Source organism: Orbicella faveolata, unplaced genomic scaffold (assembly GCF_042242905.1).
Source record: "Orbicella faveolata isolate gen_17 unplaced genomic scaffold, um_ofav_v1 contig_48, whole genome shotgun sequence".
NCBI classification, from domain to species: domain Eukaryota; kingdom Metazoa; phylum Cnidaria; class Anthozoa; order Scleractinia; family Merulinidae; genus Orbicella; species Orbicella faveolata.
Genome location: NW_028301578.1, coordinates 11,961,683 through 11,979,699, shown reverse-complemented (window position 1 = coordinate 11,979,699; position 18,017 = coordinate 11,961,683). Strand labels below are relative to the sequence as shown.

The 18,017-nt window shown below is 38.8% G+C and overlaps 3 protein-coding genes across 4 annotated transcripts; 2 read left to right on the top strand and 1 right to left on the bottom strand.

The window, feature by feature from the left end:
- The first annotated feature begins 685 nt into the window (after positions 1-685).
- LOC110054795 (uncharacterized) lies at positions 686-6,842 on the top strand. The gene is made up of 2 exons (XM_089281063.1): positions 686-4,956; positions 5,617-6,842. Exon 1 carries the CDS (start codon positions 750-752, stop codon positions 4,953-4,955), a length of 4,206 nt encoding a protein of 1,401 aa, XP_089137189.1. The 5' UTR covers positions 686-749; the 3' UTR covers position 4,956; positions 5,617-6,842.
- A 3,739-nt stretch (positions 6,843-10,581) lies between these two features.
- Positions 10,582-12,356, top strand: LOC149096560 (uncharacterized). 2 transcript variants are annotated; one of them, XM_089281081.1, is made up of 3 exons: positions 10,582-11,171; positions 11,475-11,750; positions 12,019-12,356. In XM_089281081.1, the coding sequence occupies exons 1-3, from the start codon at positions 10,655-10,657 to the stop codon at positions 12,030-12,032; spliced, it is 807 nt and encodes a 268-aa protein (XP_089137207.1). In that variant the 5' UTR covers positions 10,582-10,654; the 3' UTR covers positions 12,033-12,356. The 2 variants fall into 2 exon arrangements, with proteins under 2 accessions (XP_089137207.1, XP_089137206.1); XM_089281080.1 differs by having other exon boundaries at positions 10,584-11,171; positions 11,475-12,356.
- Positions 12,357-16,213: 3,857 nt separating this feature from the next.
- LOC110062575 (uncharacterized) lies at positions 16,214-17,702 on the bottom strand. Its single transcript, XM_020769498.2, has one exon. The coding sequence runs from the start codon at positions 17,700-17,702 to the stop codon at positions 16,944-16,946; it is 759 nt and encodes a 252-aa protein (XP_020625157.2). The 3' UTR covers positions 16,214-16,943.
- Positions 17,703-18,017: the final 315 nt, after the last annotated feature.

The window sequence follows — 18,017 nt, the reverse complement described above, 5'->3', positions numbered from 1 at the left end:
TCAATGTATACATTTAAACTTGAGAACGTTTCACAGCGATGTAAACGACTGTGTAGCATGAAGCTGAAAAGTGTAAAATTTCGGATTATCGCGAAGTGAAATCTGAGCTTTCGGTGCGATAACCGTTTTTCGTGGATTTCTGCCGTTATATTGGATATTTCAAAACAACTAACTTGATTTCCTTCAGTTACTTACCTAGGCCTTCAAACTGGCAAATTATGAGTAAAATCGACTTTTCGACCGTGGCCACATTTTTAGAATTTTCTTTGATTTTTACTGACATTTAGTCTTCAGGGGCACCCAACGGATCGTTTCGGTAAATTATCTGTTCGGAAGGCCTTTAATCCCCTCTGAGTTTCTTGAGAGAATTGGCACCTCGAACTTTCGTGATATGAGAAATTTAATGTCTGTTGTTTTCGGACTGTTGAAAATGTCGTTTTGAGTACCGAAAAAAGGTCAGCTATCATTTTCGGAAAGGCGATAAGACCTAAGGTTTTCGGGAAATGGACAAAAAAGCCCTAATAAATTCGAGAATACTCAAGTTCCCCTAGAATATCCGAACAGATAAAATTTTTTTAGTGCAACCTAAAATTAACCTACAGAGCTTTAAAAGTACTCCAGATAGCCTAAAACAGCATCTAACAGCATTAGAGAGAAAACGGTCGTTGGGTGCCCCTGAGTCTTAACAGACTTGGCGCCAAATTTGTTTTGACTGTAATTTTCATTTAGTTCTGACAGAAGTGTTTGACATGAACAACATGGACGAGGTTCTACAAGCCATCTCTATCGCCCTCATACTTGCCTGCTTCCTTCTCAACACCAGTCGAGTTCTAAAGAGCATCGAAATATGCAAGGAATGCTTGGTCATCTTGAAACACAAAGCAGGAATCAAAGACGATAAAATAGCCATATTATTCTACAAGAGGTTGTATTTGATATTGTCGAAGGCTTATTGTGCTATCAACAACAACACAAATGCCATAAAATATGCAGAAAAAATTCTCGAGATTTACCGTGAAAGTGGAGAAAAACTTGTAGAATATGATCTAAGCTTCGATCTAGCAAAAATGTATTTCCGTCAAAGCAAATACGCAGAAGCGAGAAAACTCTACGAGAAAACGCTACTAATCAGTACAGAAATCCGCGACAAAAAGAGAGAAGCCGCCTGTTACGGAAATCTTGCAACTGTGTATCAATCAGTTGGCGAGTATGACAAGGCGAGAGAACATCTTGAGAAATCACTTGTGATCAAAAAAGAAATCGGTGACAGAAATGGAGAAGCCACCTGTTACGGAAATCTTGGAACTGTGTATCAATCAGTTGGCGAGTATGACAAGGCGCGAGAACATCATGGGAAATCACTTGTGATCACAAAAGAAATCGGTGACAGAGATGGAGAAGCTGCCTGCTACGCAAATCTTGGAGTTGTGTATCACTCAGTTGGCGAGTATGACAAGGCGAGAAAACATCTTGAGAAATCACTTGTGATCACAAAAGAAATCGGTGACAGAAATGGAGAAGCCACCTGTTACGGAAATCTTGGAACTGTGTATCGATCAGTTGGCGAGTATGACAAGGCGAGAGAACATCATGGGAAATCACTTGTGATCAAAAAAGAAATCGGTCACAGAGATGGAGAAGCCACCTGTTACACAAATCTTGGAGCTGTGTATCAATCAGTTGGCGAGTATGACAAGGCGAGAGAACATCTTGAGAAATCACTTGTGATCAAAAAAGAAATCGGTGACAGAAATGGAGAAGCCACCTGTTACGGAAATCTTGGAACTGTGTATCAATCAGTTGGCGAGTATGACAAGGCGAGAGAACATCTTCAGAAATCACTTGTGATCAAAAAAGAAATCGGTGACAGAAATGGAGAAGCCGCCTGTTACGTAAATCTTGGAAATGTATATCACTCACTTGGCGAGTATGACAAGGCGAGAGAACATCTTGAGAAATCACTTGTGATCACAAAAGAAATCGGTGACAGAAAAGGAGAAGCCACCTCTTACGGAAATCTTGGAACTGTGTATGAATCAGTTGGCGAGTATGACAAGGCGAGAGAACATCTTGAGAAATCACTTGTGATCAAAAAAGAAATCGGTGACAGAAATGGAGAAGGTGCCTGTTACGTAAATTTTGGAAATGTATATCACTCACTTGGCGAGTATGACAAGGCGAGAGAACATCTTGAGAAATCACTTGTGATCACAAAAGAAATCGGTGACAGAAATGGAGAAGCTAACTGTTACGGAAATCTTGGAACTGTGTATGAATCAGTTGGCGAGTATGACAAGGCGAGAGAACATCTTGAGAAATCACTTGTGATCAAAAAAGAAATCGGTGACAGAAATGGAGAAGGTGCCTGTTACGTAAATTTTGGAAATGTATATCACTCACTTGGCGAGTATGACAAGGCGAGAGAACATCTTGAGAAATCACTTGTGATCACAAAAGAAATCGGTGACAGAAATGGAGAAGCTAACTGTTACGGAAATCTTGGAACTGTGTATGAATCAGTTGGCGAGTATGACAAGGCGAGAGAACATCTTGAGAAATCACTTGTGATCAAAAAAGAAATCGGTGACAGAAATGGAGAAGCCGCCTGTTACAGAATTTTTGGAAACATGTATGAATCAGTTGGCGAGTATGACAAGGCGAGAGAACATCTTCAGAAATCACTTGTGATCACAAAAGAAATCGGTGACAGAAAAGGAGAAGCCGCCTCTTACGAAAACCTTGGAACTGTGTATGAATCAGTTGGCGAGTATGAAAACGCTAAAGAACTTTGCGGGAAATCGCTTGCGATTCGAAAAAGAATCGGTGACCGAAATGGAGAAGCCGCCTGTTACCGAAACCTTGGACATGTGTATCGATTACTTGGCGAGTATGACATGGCTAGAAAACATCTCGAAAAATCACTTGCGATCGCAAAAGAAATTGGCAACAGAAATGGAGAAGCCTCCAGCTACTCAATGCTTGGTTCTCTGTATCTATCAGTTGGCGAAAAAGATGAAGCTAACAAACACTTTGAGAGAGCATTAGAGATCAAAAGAAAAACTGGTGACAAGAAAGGGGTAATTTCGTGTTGCAATAGGCTCGCTGCTTTATTTCACTCTCTGGGTAGATATCCCATGGCTAACAGTTATAATCGGAAAGCACTTATGATCGCATCAGAAATTGGACACAAGGCTGAGAAAGCCGCCTCTTTATTAATGCAAGGATATATCTTGTGCTCAGTTGGTGACCGTGTCAAAGCTAAAGAATATTGCGAAGAAGCAATTGCGATTAGTAAAGAAATTGGACACCGAGCAACAGAAGCCAATTGTTGCTTACTGTTAGGAAACGTTCTTTTCAAAGATGGGGAACATGTTAAGGTTGAAGAGCATTTTATGAAGTCGCGTCGGATAAGTGAAGACATCGGCGATATTTTAAAGCTTTTCCAATCGCTCTACGGACTAGCACGCTTAAGAGTGCAAGAAGGAGAGAATCAGGAAGCTATCTCCTACTTACTTGCTAGTATCGAAAAATGCGAGAAAATACGCGGCTCCCTACAAGATCACGATCAATGGAAGATATCGTTCTCGGACAGCAAGATTTCTCCCTACCGTAATCTCTGTACATTGCTTTGTAAAACCGAAAATCCCGAAGCAGCCTTGTATGTTTCAGAGCTTGGCAAGGCAAGGGCTTTGGCAGATTTAATGTCAGCTAAGTACTCTGTGAGGAATCCAGTCTCCACTAATCCTCAAACATGGTCCGGTATTGAAAGCATAATGGACAAAGAACTTAATTGTTCTTGTCTATACGTCTTCTATTCTTCTGACAGCATATATTTTTGGATACTTAAAAGAAGCGGAGTCAAACATTTCCGAAAGATCAAAGGAAGTGAAGCTATTGCTCACGAACGATTTGCCCAGAATATGGAGGACTTTTTTGCCACCAAAAGCTTTAGAAGTTTTGACATGTCACCTAAGGACCTACCCAAGGATGTGTCTTTAAATGTCGTACAAGGGGAGTCAAAATCATACGAGGATGACAACCATGAAGGTTTCCGATTTGGAAATGAAAGTAAAGAGAACCAAGGTCCAAAAATGAATCTTCCTCTGTGTTACAAACTAATCATCGCTCCTGTGGCTGACTTGCTTGACGGCTCAGAGATCATCATCGTTCCTGATCGTACTTTATACAACATTCCATTTACCGCATTGCCTGATGAAAGTGGAAAGACGCTATCCGAGACTTTCAAGATCCGCGTCGCCCCTTCTTTAACAACTCTCAGGCTCATCCATGACAGTCCAGCAGACTATCACAGCCAGACCGGTGCACTGATAGTGGGGAATCCTGATGTTGGCGAGGTGATTTTCAAAGGACGTCTTACGCCCGTTTCGCGACTGCCTAGTGCAGAAGAGGAAGCAAAGATGGTAGGAAGAAAGCTGGGTGTTGAGCCTTTACTAGGACAGCAGGCTACTAAACAGGCAGTGCTTCAAGCGATGGAATCAGTGGCTCTGATACATTTGGCTGCTCACGGTGATGCAGAAAGAGGAGAAATTGCCCTGGCACCTTCTATTCGCATTCCTAACGGTATACCTCGAGAAGGACTCTACTTACTGACAATGTCGGACATTTCAAAGGTTAAACTGCGAGCTAAACTGGTAGTCCTTAGCTGTTGCCATAGTGCACGTGGAGAGATTAAGGCCGAGGGAGCGGTCGGAATTGCTAGAGCATTCCTAGGATCTGGCGCACGCTCAGTGTTGGTGTCACTGTGGGCCCTAGAAGACAGCTCAACAGAGAAGTTGATAAGTCATTTCTACGACCACCTTGTTCGTGGCGAAAGCGCTAGTGACTCTCTTCACCAGGCCATGAAGTGGATGAGATGTAACGGCTACTCTGACGTGAAGCAATGGGCGCCTTTTATACTGATTGGAGATAACGTGACCTTTAATTTTGCAAAGTAAGGTAAGATTACTTGAAAAAGTGTTTTTTTGTTTCCTAACAAAGGGTTCCTAGTAATTGTGATTATTATTTGATTATTATAGTTTTTTGTTCTTCTCCAGCGGACATGGTGTTCTAATATAACTGACCTGCTTTCGATGAGAATAGAGACCATGAAATTACGCAATAACCTGATATGCAACGTTTAGTGACCAAATTTCAGATATAAATCCTATTCAGCTGTAAATGGTACAATGAAACTTCCATGGTTCCAGCTAAAGTCTGAATGACAATGATTTTATACTGCGTTTTATCAAACAAATAACGAAGCCACTACCATATTATTTTAATGGTGTCTTGTAATTGCGAAGTACATTTGAGAAATTTAGGAAGCACAAGCCACAAGGTAATGTCGTTCACATTTCCCAAGTGTTTTCAATTAATCGTAACGTTTTATGGGAAACTAATTTATTTCTTTGATTTATTCACTTTTTATATAGATTTAACGGTGGTGCCATGCATATGATAATACACGAAAAACACGATTATTTACGTGTTAGACAAATGTAGCTTTTCAGGGGATGAGCTAACGCTTTTTTTAGAAAACGTTCAACCGAGATTGACTGACGTAGCCGAACAAGCCTTTTTCATAGCTTTACACTTTGTTTGTTTGTTCTCTGTCAGCTGTCTTGGTTGAACTGACTGACTAACCAGCGGAAACAAGTGAGAAAGACAAAGCACAATGACCTCAAAAGACAGTTTTCAAGCCAGTGGTGTATCTCACTTAGTAATGTAATTTGACCCTTTTAAACAGTTTGAATACCCTTTTAACCATTAATCATTCAGCAGCAGGATTCAAACTGGGATAAATGCTACGCAAAACGTTTCAACTTTTTGTTTAGTAGGTATTTTTGAGGCAAAAACTAGTTTTACTCACAAGTATGCAATGATTTACCAGAGCTATTACCTGCAAGTTGTTTTCAGACAAAGAACAGTTGAAACTTGAGGTAGCTCAGAACACTTTCCAACACTTTCTAGGACTATGGTTTTGATAACTCATTACAAGCACATTTGTCTGTTGATGCTATAATCATTGAGCCATAAAACTGCCCAATCATTGATGAACACGTTGTTATCATTTTCGTGACACTATAGGTTACCATAGCATCAGTATGACCTCTACTAAAGACACTCTTAATTTTAGCTTTTAGTACTTATATTTATTCGAAAATTAAAGGTAGCTCTGAGCCCCATGTACAGAATTTTTTTAAACTTTGCCAATAATTGCATCTTGTCCTTATCAAAATTCGATAATAAAGAATACATGGGTTTCACCGCGCCGTTTTTGAAATATAAATACCTAAAGCTAAAGTTAAGGGTGTTTTCAGTCTATCGTACCTCTGCTATCGCGACCCAAATTGTCCTCTTGTATTTGTAGATAAGGCACCTAAAACGACTGACACTTAGTAACAATTGTTACCATGACTTAGAAAGAGAATATTATTCTCAGCAAATCAAGTTGGGTCGACAACGTAGTGTACAGGGCATTTCTTACGGAACCAGCTTTCAGAGTGAAAGAGCTTTAGGAAGTAAATTTTTTATCAATTATTAGAAGTCTTTAGAAGAAACATAAAAAGCCAAACAAATGTGAATTTAAATTCCTACTAAAAAATTGAAGTTTAATTGAAATTTTTTTTAACAGTTAGGTTTGTAATTACATTTTGTAAATAGTTCGCCGGGAAGCGTTGACCCTTAGTTAAATATACATTAGGAAGTTAGGAGATTTAAGTAATTATAAAGTAGTGTGAAGAACTATATCTGCGTGGCATTTATCGCGAAAACGTGATCATAAGGCTATTACTGTTAATTTAAAGGAGTAATAAATTAAAATAAAACTCTAAAGAAGAGAAGTCCATTTATATAAACTACTTCCCAGATTGAACAAAGCTCTTACTAGTGTGTAGCGATGCGGGATTCTCACTAAATTTCTGCGACGTTGAAATTGCGAACTAAAAGGGGACAGTTTCGAAGGACAATGGCCTCTGGAAATTTTCATTTCGGATTCGAAATACCGTACACGGGGTAACAGGAAAAACACAAGTCTTTCCCTTTTGGCTACTGTTGCGTGAGTTATCCATGTTTTGTTTTATAATCTTAACAATTCGATTATTCCAGAGGGGAACAGTTAGGAAAAAAAGGGGAAAAGTTTGGTCTTAATCACATTGCACGTTCTCAGCCATTTTAATAAACCTGATCGTTTTCTAAGAACGCAAGTTGTCTAAAATTTTCCAGCCCAAAATTTCTTCATGCGAAATTAGGTTTTGAACGAAAAACGTGCTTTCATTGAAAGCGAAAAAGACTTGTCTGGCTCGTGCATGATTGTTTGTTTTCATTGTAATGAATCAAAACCGCAACTTCCTTTAGAAGACGTCATGATGACCTAAACTCATTGGGGAAATCCCTTCACTCTTATTAACAAAACCAGTTGTCTCATTGGTTACAGTCTGGTTCTCTTTTATTTGTCATTTCGGGTTATTGTTGGGAAGACGGCAACAAAGAAATGTACTCGGTAGAAAACGTGAGAAAAAGGTGATACGAGAGCGTTTTAGCTTGAGTGATAGAGGTTGGGCTCATTCACTATGGTTTTGCATTTCCACGTTTCTTGTTTAGTTACTGAAACACTCACGCCATTTTCTCATCCAATCAGAAGTAAAGCCAACTGAATCGTAACTCGCTCGCGCGCGTTTCCCCGCGCTTCACGCCGATCACGTGCTTAATGCGATATTTGATTGGTTTACTCGATCGCTCGTGTCCTTTGTGATTGGTCACGTTGGCTTGGATTTTAAGATTCAAATGAAAATCTCTCTGTGCAGAGCTTTTGACTAGAGTTAGCGGTTGCATCTTAACTATTTTAACTTCTTTACGGGGAAACCACAAACTTCGGTTTTGCTAAATTAACCTCACCGCTCGGTCAATACAGGAAAACAGAAGACCGGACGTTCGAGGTTGATAAATAGTATATCATATGACAATTGATTTGGCCAAAGATTTTTGAAGAGGATGGGGTTAAAGCTCCAGTAAGCTTCCTTTCCTTCTCGCAAATGACTCCACGAGTTCGCAAAAAATTATTGCTTTCGCGATGACAAATTAATTTCCGGTCTGAAATTTATCATTGGAAAATTAACTCTAACACTTGAAATCTGTTTCTTGAAAAAACTCGTAGAAACCTCGAGAAAACCTCGCAAACGTGTTTCTACGTTTCAAAAGTATATAAACCCACACAGTCATTCTACGGAAAAAAGGCAATCCTGTTGAAAAAACCGTCGACATTTTGAAATGAAAAATCCTAGTGATTAACAATACTCGAGTCTCATTCATCAGAAGACAAGACAACTAGAATTCAGCAATAAATTTGCGAGTCTCCCAAAAAAAAAAACCAGGCCAACTTGAGCTGTTTCATAAAACATTGAAACTTATGAAACGATGATATGTTTTTTCAGTAGTTCGAAATCTCTTGCCAGATCTGAAGAGTCGAATATTTCTTGAGCCTCACTAGAATCAATAATCACGAATTCAAAACTTTCAGGGTTCTCTTCTTTGTCTGAAGCCATTCCCTCATCCTCATCCCCATATTTGTAGTAATAGTCATCGTCATCTTCATCGTCATCATATTCGCTCGATTCAGGATCTACGGAGTCCTGCGACTCTAGATCAACCGTAGACATCTTAAACCTTCGAAAAGCTCTACGGGAAACTATAAAAGCACGGATAAACTACTACTATTAACCCCTGAAAACTCTCGTCTTTTTGTTTCGTTTCCTCAGAAACGAAACGGTATTGTTTTCAGTTCAGGGGTGAACTATTTACATAATTTGTAACATCCAATCAGAGTAAAGTTCGTAATTGTTAATGTAAATACGGCGGCAAAATTTCAGCCAAAACTCGGTGCATCGCACCAAAATGTTTCATTTGCAACATTTCAATGAAACTCTCGTTTCTCGGTATTATCTTACACAAGAAAACTGCGAACTGGACTTGATAGTGATTGTGAAAAAGAAATATGTTTTCGAAGTAGAGACACCGCCACACCACGCGATTTGTCCATCAATGCCGATGGAAGCAGTTAGTTTTGTTTAATTCAACAAAGAAATGGTACAGTTTTCCGTTTCAGAGTGATTTAGTGACATAATGAGTATGAATGTTATCAGGGTAAACGCTTGTAATTCACAAGGTAAACATGTCCAGCAAAAGTAACTTCTCGAAACTAAATTTTATTTCGTGACACGGAAAGAAAAGGAAATTAAAATGTCATGCATGTAGAAATAATTGGCGACTTAAATGTTCCTGAGTCTTACTAAAACGATGTATTCTAGAGAAACGAAGATATCTGTTTCCGTGCTTGATTTAAATGTGATTAAGATCACAACTACGGCGACATAATTTTGGTCAATCAGAACGCTTGCCAGGAATGACAATCCCGCCCCTACTCTGTGGCTGTTTACGGGAAAAGAACACGCATTTAATTTGGTGCGTTTGGACGATACTACAGATACCATATATTGTGGAAGGTAACTAATTCATCATATTGTAATTTAATTAACGTTGGTATATTGCAAAATAGGCACAATATGGCTGTTTTATGAGGTTTTCTTCATATCGTAGGTGTCGACATTTTCCAGATTTAGTTGAATTTCTCGAATTTCCACCACAATTCCAGTAGCTTTACTTCTTAGAGCGCGCTTTTAAAAATAAGAAAATTTGTATTTCGACATACCGCGGAATTTTAAGAGCTGGTTTCCATGAAAACACCGATAGCATTTGTATTTTAGCTTCATAATATTCAAGCGAAAGTGGAGGAATAATTGCACAACTGTCGTCACACATGAGGCATCCTTTTTGAAAAGAAAAAGATACTGCGTCACTGACAACAAAACGTAGAGTGCCGCATCTATTCGAATCAAGGACTGCCCGGCACAGAAATGGAAAAATTATGCGTCAGATCCTTTTGCCTCTTAGCTTTATTTGGCCTCACACACAACACTTTAAATTTCTGAAAAATTTGGCGGGGCTGTGCGGCCCGCTTGCCAAAGCACTTACCCTGTTTAAGACTAAAGTCTGCGACTTATCTAACCTATTTATGGCCTGACCCTTAAATTAATACCCTGTTTCAGACCTGCCGTAGTTCTCTAGTTCAGAATGATGTTAAAGGTATTGTGAATGGCTTTAGTTGCTGGTCTTATCGATAATGATGAAAAAAGTAGGTTCTTCTAAAAAACATACCTAATTCAAGACTAGAGTGCAAAAACCATACCCAGTTTGAGACCCAAATGACCAATATCGATACTCTACTTCTGACTAAAATGTCTTAAAAGAACATGTCCCTCTGACGCTGGACATACATGTAGATTGGTTGTCATTTCTAAACAAAGCATATTCATTTATTGCATAGATGCGATCTTTGTCTATATGGCTTAGTCTTGTTTCAGAGAAAATATTGACATCAATGCTTGAAAAGTTTGAATCTTTGCAGATGTCTTCAATATATCTGTGCAGTGACCTTGAGTTAAGGAAGCATACTGTAAAACTAGTTTTGTCTTTTTGGTAGATAGGAGTAACAGAAAGCTTTAGCTGCTTTTCTTTTTGTAAACTTTGCATTCCAGCTTTCACATCAGAGTTGACAGCTATCTTGCTTTCGCAAAGGTCAGTGATATAAAGTCCTTCAATGGTTGTTACCCCACTTAAGGTCATCCCCCTGCACTGCGCAATCTCTACTGCGCATCGAAATCGAAAACATCGAGAAACATCACGCAATCTTTCCAAGATGGCGGCCGTAAGACCTCGAGATAAAAGAAGCTGTTTTCGAAAGCGAAAAGATAACGAAAGGCGAGAAAAACTACATATCCGGTTCAAACGAAATGCCGAAGAGCCTAGTGTAATAATGGTGAGTGATGGGAGACAGAGCAACGAGGAAAAGGGTTTTTTGTTGACCGGAATACGCGTAGTAGAGTTAGATGTTTTGGCGGAAGCTCTCGATAGTGGATGCCAAACATGTGGAAACCCACTTCAGTTGTCCAACTGCTCCCAAGAAACAACATCTGGGCTTGGGAGCTTTTTATATATTACGTGTTCGAACAGTGACTGCGGAGAAATCAATGTTTGCCTAACGAACAAGACTCACCAAGCCAGCAACAACCCGCGGGGAAGACCAATCTTTGATGTCAACACAAAACTTGCCGCAGGTACGTTTATGTTTTTTAATGCTTTTCGTTAAGAGTCCCTTCAAAAAACTTTTCAGGATTCAGACGTAGTAAAATTCATGCTAAATGTGTCTTGTATTCTGCCTAATTAGACAATTTTATCACTAAATTAGAAGATACAATTCGATACATTAGAAATTACAATGTTTTGTGATACATGGTAGTTTTGTTTGTTACAATTCAGCGACCAGATTATCTACAACAACTCTCTTCGTATTGAAGTAAACAAAAATTCTTCTTTTCAATCGCAAGGAAAAAACGTACGATGTTAATATCTCTGTCAAGGTATGCTGCATGCAGGAATTGGCCCAACACATGTAAACGCCTTGTTAACATCGATAAACTTACCAGCTGTTGGCCAAAACACGTTGAAGGCAAGAGAGAGAGAAGTAGGCCTGGTGATTGAAGCTGTCGCAAAGAAGTTGTGTAGAGAGGCCATTGAAGCCGAAAAAAGATGCTGGACCGATGGACAAGAAGAATCAGAGTCGGGTAATGTAAAGATCGGAGCATCTTATGACATGGGCTGGCAAAAACGGGGGAAGGGACACAATAGCCTGACAGGTGATTACATTTTTATGTTGACATCAGACTAGCTGCTACCATGAGTTTTTTTCCGACTTCATTTTTCATGTGATCTTCCCGTACTACCACTTGCCTAGTGAAATCTCTTACATTCAGGAACTAAAAGGAACTTATGTAATTAATCTCATTATTCAGTGTCACAGAGTCTTAGAAATAAAAGTTAAAATATTTTGGAAAGTCATCACATCATAGCATTGGAAAGGATTTTTTATGAAAATTAAAACAAATCAGTGCAATTGTATTTCAGCATGTGGAGTTTGACATGCAGTACAAAACCACAGCTACATGTAAGTACATTTGGTTTCTGAATGTCAGAACAGTTGTGCTATGGCTTCTTTGCTCAAAGTGGACTATCAAGGTCAACAAAAACTTTCCTTGTAATACAGGATTACGTGCTGTCCTAAATGGGCTTCATTGCTTGCATATTACACTTGTACCAGCTACATTACTAGCTATTCAAAAGAAAAGGCCATCAATAAATTGAAAAAGTGGAGCTATATTATTTGAATAACAGACTTCTTAGAATAATTGTTTCATTGTACACTAACCTGTAAAGACCTGTGCAATAAAACCTGAGTCACTGAAGCACTTGAATGTTCAATGCTGTTTTTTGGTGGAGTGGGTTCTGGGATCTAGAGTATCTATTCAAATGTCTTTTCAACAGTTAAAGAGTTCCCTAAAACAGAATCTATTTTAAATTCAAACTAGCATGTAGGCTGGCTTAAAAATATTTTCAAGAACATTTTGCACACTGAAGCCCTTTACCTCTACAATTACGCCCTTGTGGTTTTCATGGTAACCAACAGTTCAATATATTACATTTTGAGTTTTATCCGTTTGTTTCTTCTGCTTGTGTTAAAAGAAGCTGAAATCATATTGTTGCTATTTTTTTGGGTCTTTGGCAGGTCAGAATGCCATTTCTATGGATGGCAGGGTAGGGAGGGTGGTTGAGGTCCCCCTAGTAACTCAGAAAGGAGCTTGGGCACCCCCCATTTTTTTCAATTAATGTAACTGCTCCTTTCAAAATAATCTAATCGTGACTTGTTGTTTGGTTATCACGCAAATTACTAAAATAAAACAAACAATGCCCCAAGTTGGCGTTAATGGGGGAGCACTGCCTTGCATTAGGTAAGCCTGTGCGACTTCCGGAGATTGCGTGGAACAAGAACCTCACTTATCTCCCCAGCACTACGAGCTGACTGCAAGACAGCACGTGCTGGATCGGACAAGAGTATTGGTAGCGGGCGATATTCATAGGCAACGTAGCCAAGACGCTTGGGGGAAGTCGCTGCGCAGACTGCGTAGAAGGTTTACAGCTTCGTCAGATGGTCTTGACTCGATGGCGGTCCTTTTCGCTGAGCGCCCACGCCGAGCTTTGGGCTGAGACAGACGTTTTTGTGGCTTTCGCCGTGGTGCAGCCGCGTTACCCTGCGTAGCCCGCTTGAGACAGCTAAGTAGGTGTCCTTTAGAGCCCGTGATTGGAAGATTTAGGGCTTGTAAACGGAGTTTAAGGACTTCGCTGGAAAGCTTTGAGAGATCCTCTCCCGGGTTTGTGTACAAAGCACGGCGTGAGCGGTCAGCCATGAAAATTTTTAACAATAGTATAGCAAGTGCTAACTGCGCTGTACAACAGAACACCAAAGTGAACTCTGAACAGTTTGTTTGAGCTTTTATAGCTAGACGCTTGTCTGCTGGGAAAGCCAGTAGAAAGAGCTGTACTACCGGACAGCTTAGCATTACACGTGTATACTCTTAGCCATGAATAGTGCTTTAATATTTTTGGCCAATGCTATCGATCGTTATAATATGCTAGAGGTAACAAAGCCATAATGTTTGAGCTAGAATACAATGTATCTCAGAGTCTGCTTGGCCTTGGGAGCTTGCCTACACAATAGCTTAATTGAAAACAACGCCGCCATGAAAGGCTTACTGATTACGAGCGTCACGTTCCATTAACTATATTAGGCTGATTTAGCAAGAGAACGGAAACGTCACTTGACGACGGCGCGCGCAGTACAAATACCCAAATATGGTCAAATTAGAACAGAATCCAGGTTATTCCGCGCGCCCTGCAGTCATCATCTGACCATTTTTGGGTATTTGTACTGCGCGCGCCGTCGTCAAGTGACGTTCCCGTTCTCTTGCTAAATCAGCCTATTTTACTGACGTGACGGTAAAATTACATTTGATTTTAATCAACTATCTATAACCTTTGTATGAGAAAAAACTGATCTGATTTCTATTGCTGGAAATTGAATAAATGAGGAAAATAGAATACCATGTGGTATTTTCTAGTTTGCATTTATGTAACCATGGCAACCGATTTGATTCAATTTTTTCCCTAAGGATCCAGCTTTCTATCTAAATCAAACTAAAATTTTTTATTTGTGTCCAATACTCTGTATTGACTGTAGTTCAGGGCATGTTATGATTAGTCTGGGCTTATGAGGCTGTGACAGTAAATTAGAGTGAATTATTATAATGAACACTAAATAATGCCAAAATGGGGCATTTTCAATGCCTCACTGCTCCTTAATGAGCATGGGCACCCCCACCCCTTACATGCTTTGGCATAATTTGTACTAGTGATAAGCATTAGTTTTATCTGGGTGGTGGAAGAACTGTGTCATACTTCTGGATATTAGAATAGGACTGCCATACACTCACCTGCAAAGGGAGATGTTAAATAGACCTGTATGTGTGTGCTAGCTGGTAATGACGTAGACAGAAAATATAGTCATTCATCCAGACAACTGACTTTTACTTGCTGGGTAAACTTGAGTCAACAGAACCTCCACAATGTTGAAATAGGCCAATGCTGATACTTTGCTCCAAGGCTTTGGAGAATAACAAGAAGTTGTATTAAGCCGAAAAGATATTTGATTTATTCCTCTTATAAGGCAAAGAGGTGAGTAAGGATTTTAATACATCAAATTTGGCCTAAATTGTTGCTTATCAGTGGCTAGTTCCTGTAATGAAAGGATAGTTAAGTAAGACAATAAGGAAGGTTAAAATAAATTCAGATGAATGCAGTGTTTAATAGTTCTTATTTCAAATGGAAATTCTTGGTGCAAGAGAGGAGCATGAACTGTTTGAAAACTGTTTTAGAGGTGGCAAAAAACTTAGTGCCAGAAATTACAAGAAGGGCAGCAAAATAAGTAAAGTCAAATTTCTGGCACAATCTCCATCACAAATACTTGATTGGGCCCATTATTTAAGCAGTAAAGTCTAGAAGATCAAAACAAAAGTCTGAGGGTGATTATGAGGAGACGAAAACATAAATTATTAGTTTCAAATATAGACCAAAGACATGTGATGATTCTCAATTCTGCCGAGGGACCTATCCAGTATTCACTGTGATAAACAATGCCAGTTGCTTTTTTTGAAACTGAAGCAGACCTCTTCTAGTAATAAGTTATTAGGAGAGAGGTCAATTCCTCAACCTTAACGTAATGGAAAAGCGCTGTACATACTGTGCTCACTATACAATGTGCTATAACTCTGTCAGTTAAGTGCAAACAAAACGGTCCCGAAACTGTTCAAAAAGGTAACCCTTACCATCATGGGGTCCAGAAATACAGAAATACTTCAGTTTATGTCGTTGATATTACACCACTGCACACACACATACAAAAAAATGCTGGAATTAAATATCACATTGTGATGAGTGTGGACTGCAATCTGGCTCAAATGGAATTAAACATCTACATTACTTCGTAGTGGAGTTCCCGCTCACAGGTTTATAGTGGAATATTTATCCCCGCTCCCTCAAAATGTCTAGAATTTAGATTTAGTACTTGAACTAGAACTTTACTTTAGATGCTCAGGGTTTTCCCTACAATTTTTCCTTTGGGAGTCCCTTTGACTCCTTCAACCTAAGGTTGAGGATCCAGAAGAAAAACGTTGGGGACCCACAGTTAGAGTTTTAAATTCCAGGAGAACAATCTAATCTTTTGGCAGGTAATTAATTTTATACTGTACAGTAAGAGGCAACCAAGAATAAGTAAACATATCTTTTATTCAATCAGTTTCTGTTATGTTTTCTCATTAAAAAAGGAACAAAGTTCTAAAGGTATTTCTCACTGATTCATAAACTCAGTCAGAAAGTTATAAGCTACAACAGAAAATTCTGCTATCTCAAAAAACTTGTATGCTACTAAAAATAAGTTGAAATTTGGTCTTGTAGCCTCTTTAGCCATACCAGTAGCATCTCTTTTAAAAATAGGTACCCAATGGGTACTTGTGTCCGCTGCAATAGGCATCGCACTGAAGATAGCATTTGGATAGTTAGTACTTAGTAGTATTTTTGTGAAATGCTTATTGGGGATCAGGGAATAACTCTAAGGGCACTTTCTAGCCTGTTTCTTGGCATAAGGTATGGCATTGATGTGTTGAAATTTTAGTGGGAAGAGAATGTGTACTATGTACTATCAGTAAGCAAGAAACCATGTACTTTATTGACTCTATACTTCACAATAGAAACAACTGTAACAGGCAGTTAACAATATAAGGGCTTTAAAAACAACTGTTGGGTGAACAACAACATTTGGTAGCTGACAATATAAACAGTTAAAATAATAAATTATTGTTAAGCCCATAAACAGCACATAATTCTTTGAATGTTACGTTAATAAATTTATGGTATTGCTTATGCTATGATAAAGTTAAATTTAATTGAAGGAGATATCTCACTGAGTGTTTTGAAAGTTGGTAGTTTTTGTATCTGTTATAACTACTAGGTACTTTTAAATAACAGTAACTGAAACCTAACATCACTGAAGTAAACGTTCAACTCAAGTGGGTAATTACAATTTCCAGGCTATAACTAGAAAAAAAATATTTTTATAGCGAACTGTAATCCATGTGGCAACACAACTTAAAATGTTAGTGTCAGTGAAAATAAACCTTTTTTCTTTCAGTGGCAAGCAGTTTTAAAAGGCAGATCTCCATGTCATGTTTTGTCAGTTACTTCGTTACAATTTTTGTTATAATCTTGGTCTTGTTGAAGGTAACTGTGATCACAGATGGTAGGGAAAGGAAATTTGTTGTTATGTCATCCTTGGTGAGCTTAGTAATTTCTTTTTTAAAAGAACTGATTTCTGCAATGGTTGTATTGAAGACTGTAAGAAGGAAGTCTTCGTTATTATCATTCTTAAACAATACAGTGGCATATCAATGCATTTTAGTGGATGCTACTTTTTGTTTTAGATGACAGTTTTGGCATTCTGTGATAAGTGATGTCGTTGGTCGAATTTTTTTGTTGCACCTGTAACAGGACATGTATTTTGTTACAGTTTCTACTCCGACAATTTCTCCAGTTGCAGTTGTGGTAAGATACTCTGCTGGTGCTTGTGGAGCAACTGCAAGCATCTCTTTGAAGTCATCTGTCATATTTACTGCTGTTCCAGACTTTGTTGTATTGAGATATATTTCATCATTGAACTTGTCTTTACGAACAATTAGATTATGGAATAAATAAGCACTTCCAGCTACCACACTGTTCACAAAACTTTCCCAAAGAATCAGTTTTATAGAACTTGATGGGTCTACAAGTACTGCATGTACCCTGTTGAACCTGCCAGAGTTGTCTTTCTTTACTTCGGTAAGGTTAGCTACTTTAGCCTTTACTGTAACATGTTGACCTACACAAACAGTTTTTGCCACTGCAATATTCATTGTTGAAGCCAACTCTGATTTCTGAAAGTTGATATTGGGACAATCTTCAACAGATACATCATCTCCCACTGGGACATCTTTGGCATTTGATGTCGTGTCAATTTTAAACTTCTTTATTTTAACAGGACTCTTGTTGTGGTCAAAGGCAGCAAATTGTTTCCTTTTTTGGGGGGATAAACAGACTGCTCTGACAGTTTCAGTCTCCTGTTGGATCTGGGACTCGAAATACTGTGTCATGGTATAGTGGCGATACATTATGGATGTATCCTGCTAATGTGTCAGAATGGAACAGGTTTTCAGTCATTACTGTTGAGAAAAAAAAGAATACGAAGATTGAATAAAATTAATAAAATAATAACTATACTGTACCTATATAGCCGATATAAGGGAGCACCCCCCTCCCCTAGGGCAGAATCAAAGTGAAGTATCACAAGTAAATACATTTCGAAGCGCGTTGACTGTAATAACTGATACATGTGTAGACAACTTAAATTAATTAGCCCTTTCTCTTTTACAATAGGTTCAGTACTAAACCTCACCTGGACGAAAACCCCCAGGCCCTGGCAACTG